This window comes from Podarcis bocagei (assembly GCF_964188305.1).
Source record: "Podarcis bocagei genome assembly, chromosome: 10".
Classification (NCBI taxonomy): domain Eukaryota; kingdom Metazoa; phylum Chordata; class Lepidosauria; order Squamata; family Lacertidae; genus Podarcis; species Podarcis bocagei.
This window is the reverse complement of record NC_138135.1, coordinates 31,744,636-31,762,682: the sequence shown is the minus strand read 5'-3', so window position 1 is coordinate 31,762,682 and position 18,047 is coordinate 31,744,636. Positions and strand designations below refer to the sequence as shown.

Sequence of the window (18,047 nt, the reverse complement as noted above, 5' to 3'; positions counted from 1 at the left end):
AAAGACTTTAGAGATGAACAGGAGAGAGTGGGGTTCATCATGTCCCATCTGCATGGGGAGGCGAAAGCATGGTTGCGCAATTTATGGAGAGATAACGATCCGGCGCTCCAGAATGCGGATGCCTTTATTAAAGCGATGGATGGGTGTTTCTTATCAAGTATTGACATTGATCTTGCACGGAAGGAGGTGCATGGGCTGAGACAAGGGAGGGCCAGCGTCAGACAGTATCATGCACGCTTTTTCGCCTTGGTCAGCGCCCTGGAATGGGACAGAGATTCGGCTCCTGTAAGAGACCTCTTTTGGGAGGGACTGCACAACTCGATTAAAGATGAGATAGCGAGGGGGGAGAGACCCCGAACCACCCAGGAAGTCGTTCAGAGGGCACTGGCCGTGGGGGTGAGGCTGGAAGGACGTCCGTGGAGCAAGGACGAAGGGCGTGGAGGGCGCGAACCAGCCGGGGGCCCCTCCTTCTTTCCCAGAGAAGCAGCGCGAACGCAATCCACGCCTCCGCCAGGAGGAGGAGCCGAACCTATGGAGGTTGGAGGTGCAAGGGCTCAGTCAGCAACCAGAGCCCTAGCACCGGCAGCAGTGAAGGCGAAGCCTCCTAGAGGGACCAGGAAGTGTTACGTCTGTGAGCAGCCAGGGCATATGGCGAAAGAGTGTCCCCAGAGGCCCCACAAGCTTACTGCAGCCTCAGCAATGGTGACTGCAGCAACGCAGCAGGGAGGACCACAGCAGGGAAACGACAATGTCTGGCTGGAGGAAGAGGCACTGGGGCCCAGCCAGACGTGTTAGTGACGCAGTCCCCAGAAATTTTACAGCCAGTGAACCCCCTCCCGCCCAAACCAGTAGTGAGGCTCACAGCATCTCTCCAGCTGCCCAATGGAATCACCATGGACGTGCCAATCACCATCGACTCCGGCAGCAACGCGGACTTTATAGGGCAGGAATTTGTCGACAGGCACGCTGTGCAGTTGCTGCCGGCCACACTGCCCCTGCAGGTTGTCACGGTGGATGGCAGGGAGCTGCTAGGGGGGCAAGTGGTGAAGCAGACGCCACCAATGGTGATGCGACTTGGGAATCACAGGGAAGTCATCAGCTTCAACGTCACTCAACTGTCTGACACGCCCATTGTATTGGGTATGAGTTGGCTGGACAAGCACAGCCCAACGATGGCTTGGTTCCAGAGGCAGCTGGTCTTCGGCTCTTCCTTTTGTGCTGAACACTGCATCGTACCCAGGCAGGAAGGAGAGGAAGAGGAGTCACAGCTGCTGCTAGGCACACTGCAAGCGATTCCCCACAAGTACGCAGAATTTCTGGAAGTTTTCTGCGAGAAGGAGGCGGACAGGCTACCCCCTCACAGACCATTTGACTGCAAAATTGACCTGCTGCCGGGGGCGGCGCTGCCTAAAGGGAAGCTGTATTCCATGTCTGAGGACGAACTGCAGGAACTCAAAGACTTCATCGATCATAATTTGGAGCGCGGTTTCATCCAGGAGTCTAAGGCAGTGGGGGGCAGTCCTGTATTCTTTGTTAAGAAGCGAGACACGCCCCAAAAAAGACTCGTAGTGGATTACAGGATTTTGAACAGTGTGACCAAGCCGTCGGACTTCCCCATGCCCCGCATCGACGACCTCCTGGCGAAGGTACGGAAGGGAAAGGTGTTCACCAAGTTGGACCTGCGGGGGGCGTACAACCTCATTCGCATGCGGGAAGGTGATGAGTGGAAGACAGCCATGTTCACGCCACTGGGTACCTACGAATACAGAGTTATGCCTTTTGGACTGCAAAATGGCGCTCACGTTTTTCAAGCATTTATGCATCACGTGTTGGCGGGACTTCTCTACAAGACGTGCGTCTGTTTCTTGGATGACATCCTGATCTTTTCGGAGTCGCAGCAAGAACATGACAAGCACGTCAAGGAAGTGCTGGGCAGGCTAAAGCAACACAGGCTCTACGCCAAGCTGGAGAAGTGCCACTTTGACGTGCCGGAGGTGGATTTTCTGGGCTACAAGCTGTCTGCCAAGGGGCTCGCCATGGACAGCGCCAAGGTTCGAGCGGTGTTGGATTGGAAGAGCCCACGCAACCGGAAGGAGGTCCAACGGTTTGTCGGCTTTGCGAACTTCTATCGCAAGTTTATCAAGGGCTTCGCGATGCAGACGGCGGCCATCACTGACACCCTTAGCTCCAAGAAGAAGAAGTTCATCTGGACAGAGCAGGCGGAGCAGTCCTTTCAGGCCCTCAAGCGTCTCTTCGCGTCGGAAGAGCAGCTGCTTCATGTCAACCCCAGCATGCCGATGAGGGTGGAGACAGACGCTTCGGACAGAGCAGTGGGGGCGGTCCTGCTGCAGAAGGACCCGCAGGGCGTGTGGCGGCCGGGAGCGTTTTACTCCAGGAAGCTCAGCAAGTCCGAGCAGAACTACACCATATGGGACAGGGAGTTGCTGGCCATTCATGCAGCGTTCAAGGCGTGGAGGCACTTTCTGATCGGCGCCAAGCACACGGTGCAGGTTTGCACGGACCACAAGAATCTGGAACACTGGCGCACGGCACAGTTCCTGAACCAGAGGCAGATACGTTGGGCTGAGTTCTTTGCGGACTTCGACTTCCGAATAGAGTATGTCCCGGGGGACACCAACATCATGGCAGACGCTCTCTCCCGCAAGCCACAGTATCTGGAGGACGCAACACCAGCGGCCGCCATGCACATCTTTGCACCGACAGTGTGGGCGTGCGCCGCGGCGACCGTGGACCTAGAGGCGGTGCGGCGAGCGTTGCAGGGGGACTCCTTCGCACAAACGAAGATGGCAGAGGTGCGAGGGGGCAAGGCAGCGGCCGACGGTTTCCAGCTACGAGATGGATTGCTCATCCGTAAAGGGGCCATCTACGTGCCGGGTGACGAACTTCGAGCCAAGGTGCTACAGCAGCTGCACGACGCACCCACGGCCGGGCACTTTGGCAAGGAGAAGACGGTGGAATTAGTAGCCAGGGATTTCTGGTGGCCTGGAATGAGAGGGGAGGTCGCAGACTACGTAGCGAGGTGTGACACCTGCCAGAGGGCAAAGACGGTGCACAAACCGCCGGCTGGACTGTTGGAGCCGCTGCAAACTCCGGTCGAACCTTGGGAAAGGGTGGCTCTGGACTTTGTCACGGATCTGCCCAGCTCAAGGGGCAAGACGGCAGTGTTGGTGGTGGTGGACCTGTTCTCCAAGATGGCGCATTTCATTCCGTGTGCTAAGGTGGCCACGGCGGAGCAAACCGCCAAACTGTTCATAGACCACGTGTTCAAGGTTCACGGTCTGCCACGGTCTATTCTGTCCGACCGCGGGCGGCAGTTCATCTCGAACTTCTGGCAGAAACTGATGGGCTTCCTAAACGTCAAGATCAATCTGGCGTCGGCGAGACACCCGCAGACCAACGGGCAAGCGGAGCGAGCCAATGCCATCATGCAGCAGTACCTGAGATGTTATGCAAACCAACAGCCTGCGACGTGGGTAGATTACCTGCCGCTTGCAGAGTTTGCCTACAACAACACGCTTTCGGACAGCACGTTCAGGGGGTTCGACTCGGACGAGGAACCAACACGAGACGTCCGTTCCCCGGAGGGGTCACCCTCGGGATCGGTCTCAGAACCCTCGTATTGGTGGGACGATAGGCCGGAGGAGCAGTTCCGCAGGAAGTGGCTGGACTGTTCCGGCAGAGCAACGCCGCCTGGAGGAAGTGCGGGAGAGACGGACATGGACATTTTCGGGGACGACCCTGGTTTCGAGCACGGCGGCACAGAGATGGAAGAGGAGGTGACTGTCGTCAACGAGAGCAGAGAGGAAGAACTGGAAGAGTTCCGCTGGAGGCCTGCCACGGGAAGCGACCGATATCCGACGTTCGTCCCTTTGCAACAGCAGCCCCCAGTTCCAGCACCGGAAGGAGGGGAGGGGGGACTGGGGGGCTTCGAGGGGGGGATGGATGTCAGGGGTTTAGGTGCAGAGGCACGGGCAAGGGAGGAAACAGAGAGCGAAGGGGAGGAGACAGAGGAAAGGATGAGTGATGACGACGACCCGAGATCTCCCAGTCTTTCCAGTGAATCAGAGGATTCACAGAAAGGAGCACCAGTGGCCAGGGCAAGGGGGGAGTCTAGGGAGGCACCCCAGGAAGATAGAGCCAGAGGAGACTCAGGGGGGAGCAGCTGGAGATCGGGACCAGCGTCACCGCCAGGAAGCAGGGAAGAGGAAAGGAGCCAGGAGGGAAGCGCTGGCAGCTCACCACAGGAGGGAGGGCAGGAGTCAGGAGTGACCACACCTCCATCGGGGAGCGAGGAAACGGTTAAGAGGAAAGTGGAAGGTTGGGCGCGCGCGCCAAGTTCAAATGCAGAGGAAGGCGGCACAGTGAGCAGCCCCGAAAGGGAACCGGGTCCTAAAGCCCGGCGCAAGGAGGCAGAAGGGTCCGGGTCAGCGTCAGAAGAATCCCGGAAGGAAGAAGCCCCGGGGGGTAGAGGGACCCAGAGGAGGACAGTCAGGAGGAAAAGGTGGAGCAAGGCTAGGATATTAAGTTGGTGCGCACGGGGCGGAGACTCAGACGGAGCCTCGCCGATCTAGCTAGTAGACGTAGAGTTGCAGACAGCAGCGTGAGAATGGAAACTGTAATTCAATAAAGACTTTTACTTAATGACCGCTGGCTAGCGTGATCCTCTGTGAGCTAGGATCTTGAAGCAGCTCTGACACCCGTGCAAAAGAGCAAGGAGAGGGGACCAGCCACTGAGTCTTCCTGTTGCTCATTTTTTGGAGCAAGGCAGTGTTCTCCTGCTCTCATGCTGCTCAGTAGCAGGATACAGAAGTTCTCTCTTTCTCCCTCAAATGCTTTTTTGAACACCATGTCCACAGGAGAGGTAGGAGGAGTAGAGGGGCCACTTATTGGGCCTCCTAAGTCACACCTGCTTATCTGATGTTGGAGAGGGATACATGAGGCTTCTAGATCTCCCATCTCCCCCCCCCTTTTTTTTCTTTGGAGCTCCTGCAAGTTCCTAATTTCATGTGGAGCATTTTTCCAGTTACACAGAATTTGAAGACTTCTATCTATCATTGCCCTCTCTCGTGTGACTTTTTCTTTGCACTTTACATAATGCATCATCGCGATGAGCTCCATCAGGTTCCTTCCTCCATCAACAATAACTTGGAGACATCCGCTCCACTGAGCTCCAGCTGTTGGAGGGAAAGGAAGCAGGGCACTCCATCCATCTGCTCTGCCAAGAGACCAGCAACTCATGGCTCCTCCTCCTCCTCCTCTCCTTGGAACTCTTTTCATTCCAGCTGGTCATTACAAGAGCTTCCTCACAACAACTTGTTCCTTATCTGCAAAACCCAAAGCAGAGGGGCCCTTTGTTACAAAACCGCACGTGATTTTGCTTTTTTCCTCCTCCTCCCTCCCAGTCACTTTTCCTTTTGTGCTGTGTCATTTAGATTGTAAGCCTGAAGGCAGGGACTGTATTGATGTTGGTGAGCTTCTCCTTGAGCCCCCATTTGTTTTCCTGAAGAGGATGGTAAACCATGCTTTGGATCAAAAACTAATGCATTTATTTGGGCTTCTCAACTGCTATTTGCTGTCTCTTCTGCATGCTAGAGGCTGTACTAGTGGGGGAGGGGTGAGCAGCAACAACAAGAGAGATCTGCTGCTTCCATGCCTGGTTGGCAAATGCAGGAGTCAGGAAGCTGGACTAGATGGGCCTTTGGCCTGATCCAGCAGGGCCCTTCTCATTTGCATCCTCTTCTCTGTACCAGGATACCAGCCTCTCAAAGAAGCACTGGATGCTGGGAAGAAGGTTCCTGGCGACTCCTTTTACGTGCGGGCCAACCTGAGCCTCCTGGAGCTTGCCGACCCTTACGCCTTGTGCGTGAAGCACCGGGAGATCCTTCACGTCACGGACACTTTGTACAAGGGGCGGCTGGAGTGGTACTGTGCCCGCGTGGATCCCTTCACCCTCCAGGACTTGGACAGTGGCACGGTACCTAACTACAGCAGGTAATGGGCCTCTGTCCCTTGGGTGTGATTTAATGCACAAGAACTTAAGTGGGCAGAGGGCTGCTTTGCATGCGCAAGGGATGCTTCCAAGGGTGGGATTCAGTCATACTGGCAAATTCAAGCTGTGCAGTTATAGCCGAATGAGAGAATCATGGAATTGTAGAGCTGGAAGGGACCACGGGGGTCATCTAGTCCAACCCCTTGCAATGTAGGAATCCTTGCCCCAACATGGGGCTCGAACCTATGACCTTGACATTAAGAATCTCATGCTCTACTAAGTACGTTATAATTTAGGCAAGGGAGGCCTTATGCAACCACCACATTCCCCCCACCTTGCCCTGCCCTGCCCCAATCATACTTCTTGCAATGAGGAAAGAAACTGGAAAATGCAATGGAAAATGTGGGATAACACCTGAGGCAACATCCTCTAACCTTGGAGTGGATGCTCAGTAAACAGCCACCTGTCATCTAATCTCCCTGCGAACAAATTGGGATGAATGATCAGTAAGCGGGTTGTCTGGAAGCTACCAAGGTCAATGCCTGGTATCTCTAGTTAAAAATGGGGGAAAGGACCGCAGCAGCGGGTGATGCAGCCGAAATTTGCCTGAGGCAGAATTTTAAAACTGGAGGGAGGGAGAGAAGGGTCAAGGGGTCACCTAGTGCAATCCTGTGCTTGAGTCTGGGAATCCATAGAATTCAAGCGTTCCAAATGCTTGATGGCTGCCCAGCTTTTGCCTAAAGATCGGCAGTGAAGGAGGATCCCTCCACCCTGCTTTGGTCATTGGCTGCCTTCTAAGCTGCTCTTAGGAGCACAGGGAACTTATAAGAAGTCAGGCCCACTGGAACATCTGGCTGCGTCTACATTGACTGGCAGCATCTCTCCAGGGCTTCAAGTAGCGGACATTTCCAGCGTTACCGGGAGATGATGGGAATTGAACGTGGGGCCTTCAACATTCAAAGCCCTGCACTACAACCCTTCATATAACCATTCAAGACTTTTCTCCTGATGCTCAGTGGAAAACTCCCTTCCTGTGACTTAAGCACATTTAGATGCAGTCGTGCTCTTTGGGCAGCAGAACCTGGAGAACAGTTGCTGGGCAAAATAGAGACCATAACAGAGATCTAGAGAGCAACTAATACCAAGAGATGGCATAAGGCAGCTTCTTAAGACTCCCCTCTATTTTTTTTGTAGTTCAGCACTTGACTAGCACAAGGCACGGTGAGTTGTAACTCATGGATCTAAGCACCACTATGATATGTGGGTGCTGTAGGAGAAGGGTTTATAGGGGAACCCACAACTGGGAGGAGGGGAAGTTGTTAGTGAGTGCCTCCCCGCCCCCATTTAATTTCTTCTGGTAAGGCCCTCCTCCTTTGAAGAATCCTAACAGTTGCAAGAGCTTTGTGGAACATTCTGCCCCCTGAGAATTGCCCAAGTCTAGTCTGCAGGTTTTTAGCAGGATCTGCAAAAGCATGCTTGTTTAAACTGGGGTTTTAAAGGTATCTTGTAATATTTATGTAGCGTTATTGGATTAATTTTAGATGGACTCGGGTTTTGGAGAGCTAATTGAGTTTTATTTGTTGCCGTGCTTTTTATTGTGTTTCCATTGGATTTTTAGAGAAGGCTGAGTGCTGGGTAAGGCAACAGAGGCAGAAATTTGGTGGGGCGCAGCCAGGTGGAGACGTGGCCACGCTGCTGTTGCAGAGGCTGCCTGGGAGCTGTAGGGAACTGGTGAATCAGTGGATTTGAGCTGGGATTTGGGAGACCGGGTCAAGTTGCCCCTCAGCTCTGGAATATCCATGTGGCCTTCCCTGGTTAGGATCTGTGCACTGAGCTCACCTCCAGTATCATTAGAGATGAATGAGAAGAGAATTGTGTTAAAGCACTTGGAACAGAGTGGAAATAAGTAATGACCACACAGTCCTGTGGCATCTTAAAGGCTAACGGAATTTGCCATAATAAATGGTTCTTGCTGTAAAAGACTTAACACGGCTGCCCCTCTGGAAGTAATGATGTGTATATAAAAGTTCAGGCTGCAACCTTTAATAATTTAAATTAATTGGTTAGGGCCATTTTAATAGACTAAAAGAAAAGCATCTCTGGTTTGATTGGGTGGTAAGTTTTTATTTTTTATTTTTTTAAAGTTAAATGTGAGTTTACCCTAAATACTTGCAAAAACTGAAGGTGGCAGGTATATCTTAGAAGTGGTACCCCCCCACATCACTTTCTTCACAGATGGCCCTTGCTGAAGCATAAGCACTTCCATCACCATGCCTCCCCTCACTTACATAAGCTATTGTTGTAATTGTACGCACATTTATGCACATTTGATTTATTTTTAAAATCCATTTGATTAATTGACTTTCCTTAATGAAAGCCCAGTTGCACCTCCCTCTTTCCAGTGTTGAATTCTACACTGAATTCCCCATCACTTTCCAAATTGCATTAAGTCTGGCTTTTGTTTTTGTTAAACTGGATTTGTTCTGCTAGGCCGACAGAGTCCCTTAATCCACTTTAGTTGCACAGACCTAAAGTTCTGATGTGCGCTTGAATCCTGCAAAACACTGACTGTTTGGAAGCACTGACAGTGTACCTCTGTGTTTCCATGCCTTGCTAAGCAAAACAGGAGCTGAGGCTCACCAAGCTGCCTGTTTGTGAGGATGAGAGATATCTCAATATGCCTTCTTCACTAAAAAGGGCATTGGGAATGATCAATTCCTGTGCCTCTTGAGAGCAGTTGGCCAAACGGTTCTGCTTCTTTCTCTCTCTCTGTCTGTCTGTCTGTCTGTCTGTCTGTCTCTGTGTGTGCGCCTCCCTCCCAGCAAGCTGGTTTTCAATTGCTGTCATCTTTCAGGGCTCATCAGCTCTTGAAGATACAGGAGAAAAGTCAAGTGGCAGCCCAGCAAAAAGGCTGCAAGACTAAGGTAAGCTGGAGGTGAGAGAACAGGGGGAATGTGTGGGTTGGGAAGAAAGGACTGGTGGTGGTATTATTATTGTTAATCATAAAAGTTCTTTTATTCCACTCTTGGAGAGCCCCCCTCTCCAAAAGCCTTCCAGAACAGCTTGCATTTAGTAAGGGAGTCCCTATCCTTAGGGTTGCAATCCAAAAGGAAAAGGGATTGAGAAGGGAGCAGAGGGGAAAAAGCAGATAGAATGGTTGCAGCTCATTGGTGATTTTGGTATAACTCCTTGGCTGTTAAGCCAAAGCTGTTGAGAGAGGAGGCTCACATTTGTAAGCTGTGCACAAGAGAAATTGTCTAGACTCAGTCCTGGAACCTGCAAATCAGTCAATCAATCAGTAACTGCCCTTCAACCGAAGATCACTTTTACAGTATAAAAACACAAAATGATATGGTGCAGCCAGTGTCGTGCAGCAGATAGAATGAAGGACTTGGACCACAGAGACCCGAATTCAAATCCCCACTCAACTACAAAACACAATGGGCAACCTCAGGCCAGTCAGTCTCTCTCCAGGCTAGCCTACTAAACATTCGTCCCTGGGATGAAGGGCTGAATATGAATCTTTGCTAATAGTAATAAGAAGGTTCTTTCCTGCAACGTGTGACGTACCGTCAAGGAGGGAGTGCTTTTGAACATGCAGGAAGTACTTTTATCTCAGCTGGGGAGTGATCAAGTCGCACCCATCTGGAATTGTCATGAAAAGTCTAGCGGTCATAAGCCACCACGAGTGGCTGAAGATGCAGGATTGTGATGTTTTAGGCCAGTTTATATGCAGAAGGGTTCTGCATTTTAGGAAATCATCGCAGCTCTTGACTTAGGGAGGCTCACCATAGCTAAATCCAGGGGTGCGGTGTGGAAGGGAAGATGGAGAGAGAAAACCCCATCCTGGTCTAAGCCTCTTCCCTTGTCCACAGGCTGCAAAGCTTGGAGCAGTCCTCGGGTCCTACTTCCTGGCCTCAGTGTCTGGTTTCTTGGATCGGGTGTGTGGGTTGGTAGCTGGTTTCTTGCTGCCTTTCTCTCTCCGACACACAGCCTAGGTGAAAAGTGCTACACTTCCCTGTGTGGTAGCCGTTGTCTCTGCTGGTGCAGCGTTTTCTTAGGGACAGCCTTCCCTTATGGGAGATGCAAAGAAATGCCTTGCATTGTTATCTTGAGCCGTTTTCTCGAAGGACCGGAGCTTGCGAGAGAGGAAGGCTCTTAATTGCTGCTATGCCCTGCCTCACTCTGGGAGTTGTATCTCAAGGCACAGCCTATTTAACTTCCAATAATAAACATGTAGCTGTCATTTTGCAAGCGCCTGAGTGATGCATGCTTTGTTCTGTCTGTCTCCTTCCCCCTCCTCCCCTTCCCTCCCTTTCTCTTTGTTCTTTCCAGCTGAAGAAACGGGCCCTGGACCAGCTTCGCCTGGTGAAACATAAGCAGCAAGGGGGGCAGAGTGAGGAGGCCCCTTGGCAAGAGCTTTGCCCAGGTGAATTTGCAAACCTCTGCTCCCAACAGAAAAGAGTTGCTCTTGAGTTAACATCAGATAAGTAGCTCCCACAAATGGTCTACCTACTGTGGTGTGAGGGCTCTCTACACAGGGGCAGTGTTTCTCTGTGTCTGTGTTTTGCATATTCATGAGGATTTGCTTGATTTATTCAATATGCAAAACACCACCCAAAGATCACAGGGTGGCTCACAACATAAAAATACGAAGCAAGAACCCAAAATAGAAGGAGAGAATAAAAGCAAACCAGTAAGGCCCCCCTCCCCACAAACACATTTTTAAAAGACATAGAATGTTAATCAGCCGAAGGCCTGGTTGTAGAGAAACATTTTCACCTGGTGCCTAAAGATGTGTAATGAAGGCGCCAGGCGAGCCTCTCTTGGAAGGGCATTCCGCAATGGGGGGGTGGGGGCTGCAGAAAAGGGCCCTTTGAACCTCTTGTGAAGGAAACACATGAAGAAGGGCCTCAGATTAATATCACAGGGTCTGGATTAGTTCATATGGAGAGAGGCAGTTGTTGAGGTACTCCGGTGCTGCGCTGCTTAAGGCTTTAGAGGTCAAAACCAGCACTTTGAACTGGGCCCAGAAACTAATTGGCAGCTAGGCCGGGATTGGCGTTATATGCTCTGACTGTCTGGCCCCGGTGAATTTATTTATTCATTCACTAATTTGTGGATACCCCACCCTTTAATTATGCAATCAGGGTGGCTTTCAATAAAATGTACTTAAAAATAAAGAATAACAACCAATCTTGACAATCATAAAAATGGGCCAGGATTAAATAGATCAACAAATGTTAAAAGAAAGAAAGAAAAACTTTTAGCTAGGCACTGATGACGCATTTGAGTGGCTTCCAGGTGAGCCTTTCTCTTGGGAGAACGCTCCATTGCCACAGTGCCACCACTGAAAAGGCCCTTCCTTTGTTAACCACATGTTGATCTTGGAGAAAGCACTCTGATGATAACCTTAGAGTTGGATTATGTTGGCATTGTGTGCCTGCCAAAGAAGTGGGAACCATGGGAATCTCATTCCTTCCCTCTCGTTTTCCCCAAGATAACTACAGAGCAGGGGTGGGGGCCCCTTTCAACCCAAGGACCCCATTCCTTCAAGGGCAGCCTTCTGAGGGTCAGGAGTAGATGCCAAAGCGGGCAGAACAATGGATGTGATTCTTGCCTTTGTTGATTAAGTTCCCTCACAGCCTGGCAAAAGCATTTGAGGAGGGTATGGCCTGTGGGAGGGGTATGTGGCCTGGCACAGCCTCATTGAGGGCCAAATGGAGAGCTGCCTGTGGCCCCCAGGACTGAGGTTCCCTACCTTCCAGTAAATCATAGATGATGGTGATAGGCACTTGCTCTTGCCTGAATGGTAGGGATGGGGAAGCTGTGGCCCTCCTGGTTGCTATTGGACTCAAATTCCCATCAGCCTCGACCAGCATGGCCAGTGCTCAGGAATTATGGGAGCTGCAGTCCAGCAGCACCTGGAGAGCAACAGGTTTTCAATCCTTGCTTCGTGTTGGGTCACAGGACTCCTTGTTCCGCTTGGAAAATAAATAAGCAGGCCCTCTCCAGCCAGAACAGGGCTGAGCAGAGCTTGCAGGGGTCAGGGAATGGGGTCCTCAAAGGTCCACGCAGCTCCCAACCATCACCATATTAAAGACATATAAGGAATCACTGAAGCCAGCAAGCCTGCCCTCGCTTCTCTTGCTCACTGACCCTGCCTTTTTATTTGCAGGTGGAACTGAAAAGCCCTACAGCCCAGTATGTCCTCTCATGGTCCAGACCCGTCGTCCTGTCATGCTCTCACCTGCATGCTTAGCACCCCGTCTCATTAAGAACCTTCTGGCTCTCCCTTCCTCCCATCAGGACTTTTGCTCGTGCCCGTCTGGTAAGCAGGAGAGGCTGAGTGATTTGACAATGGGCCGGTGGTGAAGCCGGAAACGCCAAGTGGGTCTATGTCCTTTATCCTAGCTCTGGAATTGCACCTTGAGACCATGCTAGGAAATGAGTCTCTGGTTTAATAATCTTTACTCCTACATTGAAAGTCTCTTTTTCATGCCTCTAGCTCAGAGTTGGGGTGATCCAGGCCTTGCAGAGGTTGCAACTCCCCATCATCTCAACCTGTTGGTCCTACTGGCTGGGGTTGATGGGAGATGTAGCCCAACCACACCTGAAGGACCACATGTTCTGCACCCTTGCTTTGAGCAAGAATCTTCCTTCTGCATCTCGAAGTGGGTGGGGGGCAACTTTTGACAAGACTTTCTGCCTTTTGCCCTTCCCTACCTGAGCCCCACAAATGCGGGTTCCACACTTTGGGTGCAGGAAACAGAACTCTGAGGATCTCTATTCATGGAAAGCAGAGATGGGAGACCTATGGCCTTCCTGATATTTGTTGGACTCCAACTCCCATCGGCCCCAGCCAATGTAGCCAATGGCCAGGGATGATGGGAGTTGGAGTCCAACAATATCTAGAAGGCCACAGGTCCCCCACCCATGATGTAAAGAAGAAAACCCGCCACTGACCCATGTTCATGGCCCATAGTGTTGCTGCAGAGAAGGTTTGCTGATACGAAATTAATGCCTCCTAATGCAGTGAAATGTGGGACCTTGAGATTGTGCTATGATTCTTGTACCGTGTGGTGTGGAAAATGAAAGGACAGGAAGTTCTTCTGCATTGAGGTCAGGGCCAATAGATGGATCTTGAAAAAAATCCATTGGTCGATCCCCTTAACAAAACTACTGGGAACTACAGTGCTAAGGTCATAAAAACAAAAGATGTTGCTTCTGTTTTCCTTCCCTTGCAAAAGAAAAAAAATAGGGCAATTTTTTGGGGAAAAGTTCTGCATTGCAACTTGCATGATTTACAGTGCGATCCAATGCATGTTTATTCAGAAATATCTCCCAGTGTGTTCAGTGGGTTTGACTCGCAGGTTAGCCTTAGGATGCCATTCCCTGCACTCTTAACTGAAACTGGGACTTAATTTTGATTAAAGAGAATTTCAGATTGAAGGTGCACGTCTTAGCCCAGGCCAGGGGTCCGCAACCTTTCTCAGCTGTGGGCCGGTCCAGCGTCCCTCAGACCACGTGGTGGGCCGGACTATATTTTGGCGAAAAAAATGAACAAATTCCTATGCCCCACAAATAACCCAGAGATGCATTTTAAATAAAAGGACACATTCTACTCATGTAAAACATGCAGTTTCCCAGACCGTCCGTGGGCTGGATTGAGAAAGTGATTGGGCCGTATCTGGCCCATGGGCCTTAGGTTGCCTACCCCTGACCTAGGCTTTGAAAGCAACCCCCCCCCCAATGATAACTCATGCTTATTGTAACATCTCCTCCACGACTTGTCCTTTTGTGGTTTTTGCTCCCTGCATTCACAGATGCCCCTCCTGACCAAAGACTCTCCTCTGCCTCCTCCAAGAATATTCTTATCGCTGATGGGATCTCTGAAAGCCAGAGGAACTGCGGGAAGATGCGCACCATCAAGGAGGCTATTGGAAAGGTGAGGACTAGAGCACTGCAATTTCAGGGCTGAGAGGCAGGGCGAGACGAACGGTTATGCTAAACCGCCTTATGGAAAAACTCGAGACAAATTAGATTCCCCTTTTATTGTAACACTACCCAGGCAACTCTTTGTGGCGAGAGCGTCTACACTGCTATTCCCAATTACTCTCAGAGCAGGGAGTGTACTAGCGGCCATCTGGAGCTGTGGGAAATTTAATGGCTACACTTTGGCCCTGCTTCCAGGGAAGGGGAAGCCAAATTATCTTCCTCTGCCTCAAACCAGTCCCAACAAGCTGTCTCCACAACTTCCTATGTAAGCTCCATGACTGCCATTTTGTGTAATATCTGTACACATCCCATTTGTCCTTCTCCAGAGAAGAGGGTCTTCTGAGTGCAGATCTGAAAGCTGGTGGGCTCTGCAGGTCTGTGGGGTGATGCTCTCCTTGACTAGCATGGGAGACCGAGTGTCCCTGAAGGTGAGTGTCGAGTTCTCCTCCCACCCAGACGTATCGGACACCCAGCGTGCTGTATATCAACTGACCCTGCCCTTCAATTCTCTCTTTTTCCTCACTGGTTTGGTTGTAAATCCCATCCTTTAATGGAATTACTATTGGAAAAGCAATGATATTTCACAGTGTAGGGTTTGATTTAATGTAACTTGTCAGGGACGGGTTATTTCTTTTCCATTTAAATCAGTAAATCTGTTGGATTTCCTTGCAGAACAAACACTGCCTGCTGGAGCTGGAGGTCCAGGTGGCGAGGGAACTAATTAAAAGTGAAATATACCCCATCGTTATCCATGTTGAGGTCACAGAGAAGAACGTCAGGGGAGTCAGGTATGAAAAGCCCTTCTCAGGATTGACACGGGTTGCAATGCAGATGGGAAGAGCTGGCTTCAGATGGTATAGGCAGTCCAGCGCCCCCTGCTCTGCCGTGACACAGCTCCAGATGAGAGCCCTTCTTCCTCTAGCTGAGCCTGCCGGAAGAAGCACCAACCTTTCCATTGTGCCTAGACCCAGCTCCGTGCCCTACTGAATTACCACCTGGAGAAGGGCAATAGCTCAGTGGAAGAGCATCTTCTTTGCGTGTAGCATGTCCCAGATTCACCCTCTAGCACCTGCTACTAGGAGAGACACTGTCTGAAATCTGTGTTGCATGCACAGTCTCTCAGGTTCAGTCGTTGGCATTTCCAAGTAGGGCTGTGAGATAGCCCTGTCTGAAATCCTGGGAAGCTGCTGCCAGTCAGTGTGGACCGAGCTAAATGAACAAATGGCCTGGTCCAGCTCGCTCAGTAGAGGATGAGGCTCTGAATCTCAGGGTCATGTGTTTGAGTCTCACGTTGGGCAAAAGTTTCCTGCATCGCAGGGGACTGGACTAGATGGCACTTGTGGTCTCTTCCAACTCTACAATTTTATGATTCTATGAATATAAGGCAGCGGACTTAGGGAAATGTTCACTGATACCAAGATGAGGGATTCTATGGAATGCAGATAGAGAGAATTGATAAGAATAATGATCTGTTGTGATTTTGATGGAAGCATACAATAGATGAGCCTTCTTGTGTTTTGGCTCATCTTCCTCCCCCCCTTTTTTATTATTTTATTTTATTTTTTCCCTCCTCCTCCTCCTTTCCTTTTCCTTTTCCTTTTTTCTTTTTTCTTTCCCTTAATGGCTTATGTTCTATGCCATATACTTTGATATTTTTTGTAGTTTTTAAAGCTTTTTTCATTATTATTATTATTAAGGATTTTTCATAATAAATTTTCTTCGATTTTGATTGTTTATATTTATCTGTATTTGTTTAAAGCAAAATAAAAGTATAAAAAAATAAAAAATAAGGCAGCGGACTGGGGCATCTAAGGAGGTGTAGCAAGCTATGCTTATTGAAATTTCCTCTTCTGCGCTGCAATCAAAGCTGCAGGAGCCATGTCCTCTGTCTTGCTTTGGCAGCTGACCACCCTAGAACACAGGTGTCTTCGCAGTGAGAAGATGAGTAGAACAGCTGACAAGTTTCCCTGAAAGACAATTTCCCCCATCTTTGTTGGTCCTCTCCCAAACTCCGTAGCCTCAAGGAAGTGTTTTTAGGGAACTATTCTCATTCTGTGCAAGAGGACAGTAAGACCCAATAGGCTGAGCCAATATTCTGAATCAACTGACTCGGGGGACCATAGAATTGCAGAGTTGGAAGGGACCATCTAGTTCAACCCCCTACAATGCAGGAATCTCAACAGAAGCATCCGCGACAGGTGGCCGTCCAACCTCTGGTTAAAAACCTGCACCTTCATTGCTTCAGTATTTTCCTGCAACTCCTTCACAAGCAGTGCTGATGCAGAAAGCTTTGAAAAACCACCACATTAGAAGCCATATAGGTAGTTGCACTATATCTCGGTTTTCTCTATATGGATTGGCAGTGGCTCTTCCCAGTTTCGGACATGCAGTTTTTCCTGGCCTCGGGTGGAGATTGAACCCAGGGACCTTCTGCACGTGAAACGAGTGCCCTACCACTGAACTGTGCTCCATCCCCAAATACGCTGTGGACCATAAGGTTTCACCGGTTGCCCAAACTCTCCTTTGGGCGGTTACAGCGTCTGCTGAATTTTTTTAAGCTCCTTCTGCAAAAATCCTGAATGTTTTGCTTCAGATGGGAACGCACGTGGACTGTGATTTGTGACATCATCCTGGTGCAGGGGACGGAGGAAGCTCCCAACTGGAGCGTTTGCTTGGCGGTCCATCAGTTCTTGGGATCAGACCATTAGACTTCAACATGCTTAAGCTAACATGCTTGACTTAACCCATCTCGGCGAATGCATTATTCATAGCATCTCGAGGAGTCTACTGATGGCATGTTTCTCTGCTGTGCTCTTCCCTCCTAGGAGCTGGCTGGGGAAGCCGGGGCTTCGCGACTCGGAGGTGCTGAAGCAGTGCCGGAAGGCCAAATGGACTCTGCACACTTTGCCGTGCTTGGGGGCCTGGGTGGATCCTCACGCCTGGGGCAGTGCGGAGGAGCTGGTGAAGGTGGTGCGGTCCCACGTCTTCCAGGAGCAGACCAGGATTGTGTGGGTCGAGGAGAGGGATTTGTGATGGGTGTCTGGAGGTGTCTGCAAGCAGAAAAGCCTCTGCAGGACAGAGGCTTCGATCTACGACCCGCTGATGATGTTCTGGATCTGTGATTCACTCCAGATATCCTACAGACATAGCCCATTTCCTTTGTGGTCCAGTCGTTCCCTCAATTAGCCTGAGGATGGGGAAAATGTGCCTCTGCATTTCACTGCCTCCAGTATGGACTCCACTCTCCCAGGCCCTTCCTCATTTCCTGTGTTCTCTGTGACTGTTGTCTCTACCTCCATTCACATCCTGATGGAAGTATGTGTGTGCGTTAGAGGGGGGATGAGGAGCCCTCGCATGCACGCAGTGTCCCCTCAGCCAGAGGGACTGTGAGCGGGCAGGAGAGACACCCTCTGCGCCCGCCGCTTTCTTGTGCCTAAATTATTGATGGACCCTTTTTATTGAAGACCGGAATATGGAAAGAGAATTAAACAGCATTAACAATGGAAATGAACGACTGGCTGCTTCTTGAGTTCACTGGGAAGGAAGCACATTTCCAACTTGTTCCTAGTTGCCTGCCTCTGTCTCCACTCCTTCCTTTTTGCCTAGTAATAATAATTTATTGTTTATACCCCACCCATCTGGCTGGGTTTCCCCAGTCACTCTGTGCGGCTCCCAACAGAATATTAAAAACATGGTAAAACATCAAACATAAAAAACTTCCCTAACCAGGGCTGCCTTCAGGTGCCTTCTAAAAGTCAGATAGTTGTTTATTTCCTTGACATCTGATGGGAGGGCACCACTACCAAGAAGGCCTGGTTCCCTGTAACCTCACTTCTCACAATGAGGCAACCACCAGAAGACCTTCGGAGCTGGGCCTTGGTGTCCGGCTGAATGATGGGGATGGAGACGCTCCTTCAGGTATACTGGGCTGAGGCCGTTTAGGGCTTTAAAGGTCAGCACCAACACTTTGAATTGTGCTTGGAATTGTGCACAATTCTTGAATTGTGTCTCTTTGCCGTTCACCTGCTGCCTCTTGTGT

The 18,047-nt window shown here is 50.3% G+C and overlaps 1 protein-coding gene across 2 annotated transcripts in view; it reads left to right on the top strand.

Moving 5' to 3' along the window:
- Positions 1-17,515, top strand: part of CARD10 (caspase recruitment domain family member 10) — a 47,442-nt gene extending 29,927 nt beyond the window's left edge. For both annotated transcript variants that reach the window (XM_081211092.1, XM_081211093.1), the window contains 7 exons: positions 5,772-6,012; positions 8,865-8,934; positions 10,346-10,439; positions 12,189-12,341; positions 13,837-13,958; positions 14,681-14,796; positions 16,834-17,515. In XM_081211092.1, coding sequence (XP_081067218.1) covers positions 5,772-6,012; positions 8,865-8,934; positions 10,346-10,439; positions 12,189-12,341; positions 13,837-13,958; positions 14,681-14,796; positions 16,834-17,041 — 1,004 coding nt within the window. In that variant the 3' untranslated portion in view covers positions 17,042-17,515. The remainder of the gene's footprint in view (positions 1-5,771; positions 6,013-8,864; positions 8,935-10,345; positions 10,440-12,188; positions 12,342-13,836; positions 13,959-14,680; positions 14,797-16,833) is intronic.
- The last annotated feature ends 532 nt before the right edge of the window (positions 17,516-18,047 follow it).